This window comes from Eimeria mitis, genomic scaffold (assembly GCF_000499745.2).
Source record: "Eimeria mitis Houghton genomic scaffold, Emh_scaff6100, whole genome shotgun sequence".
In the NCBI taxonomy this organism is placed as follows: Eukaryota; Apicomplexa; class Conoidasida; order Eucoccidiorida; family Eimeriidae; genus Eimeria; species Eimeria mitis.
The window spans coordinates 2,343-3,395 of record NW_013574314.1 but is presented as its reverse complement, the minus strand read 5'-3'; the positions used below and the strand labels follow the sequence as shown (position 1 = coordinate 3,395).

General features: G+C 49.0%; 1 protein-coding gene across 1 annotated transcript in view; it reads right to left on the bottom strand.

The window, feature by feature from the left end:
* Positions 1 to 635: 635 nt before the first annotated feature.
* Positions 636 to 1,053, bottom strand: part of EMH_0085940 (uncharacterized protein) — a gene marked incomplete at both ends in the record, with an annotated part of 2,489 nt that continues 2,071 nt past the window's right edge. Inside the window, one exon of the mRNA XM_013500968.1 lies at positions 636 to 701. Within this exon, the coding sequence (XP_013356422.1) occupies positions 636 to 701 (66 nt within the window). The remainder of the gene's footprint in view (positions 702 to 1,053) is intronic.

Genomic DNA, 1,053 nt, shown 5'->3' with positions numbered 1-1,053 from the left:
ATATATATATATATATATATATAATATATATAGACAAAGAAAAGGAGTGTATATCGACAAATGAAGGTAGTTTATATAGAGAGACAAAAGAAAGGAGTTTATGTTGAGAGAAAAATACAAGTAGTCTATATAGAGAGACAAACGAACAGAGCTTCGATAGAGAGACAAATTAAATAAGTTAATAAATAAATATATTTATTTATTTATTTATTTATTTATTTAGTTGTTTATTTATTTATTTATTTAGTTGTTTTTTTGTATATAGAGAGACAAGCAAAAGAAGTTTATATAGAGAGACAAATAAAAGGCGTCTATAGAGACAAAAAGTTTATAGATGCCCATACAGTGAGCATCAGCTTCCCTATACGCTAGTCAATAGCTATATCACTGGGGCCCCCTCGGGGGCCCCCATAGGGGCCCCCTTGGGGGGGGCCCCCACGGGGGCCCCCTGGGGGGGCCCCCATAGGGGCCCCCAGTAAGATATGTTGGCTTTGACACTTGTGGGGGCCCTACAGGGGCCCCCAGGGTTAGCTGCGAGGGGCCCCCAAGGCCCCCTGAAGGGCTTGCCTGGGCCTATGGGCCTGGGGGCCCCCCTACCTGCGGGTTGGGGCTGCGCGGGGCCCTCAGATATAACACTATGCTGCAGCAACGTGGGGGCCCACGAGGACCTTCAGCTGCTGCTGCTGCTGCTGCTGCTGCTGCTGCAGTTAGGATACAGCAGCAGAGCTGCGTATTACTTGAATGCCGCTAAACCCTAACCCTATACCCAAGGGTTTAGGGTTTAGGGTTTAGGGTTTAGGGTTTAGGGTTTACAGGGGCCACCGAGCGCCCAGGTGCTCGCGAAAGAACTTCTGAACGACCCACCGCTCGCACTGCTGAGCAACCTGGTGTACATACACCCCAAACAGCCACACAGCAGCAGACAGCAGCAAGCAGCAGCAAGCAGCAGCAAGCAGCAGCAAGCAGCAGCAAGCAGCAGCAAGCAGCAGCAAGCAGCAGAGACAAGTGGAGAGGGAGATGCATGTAAGAGCAATGCAGCGGGGACGCAGAGAA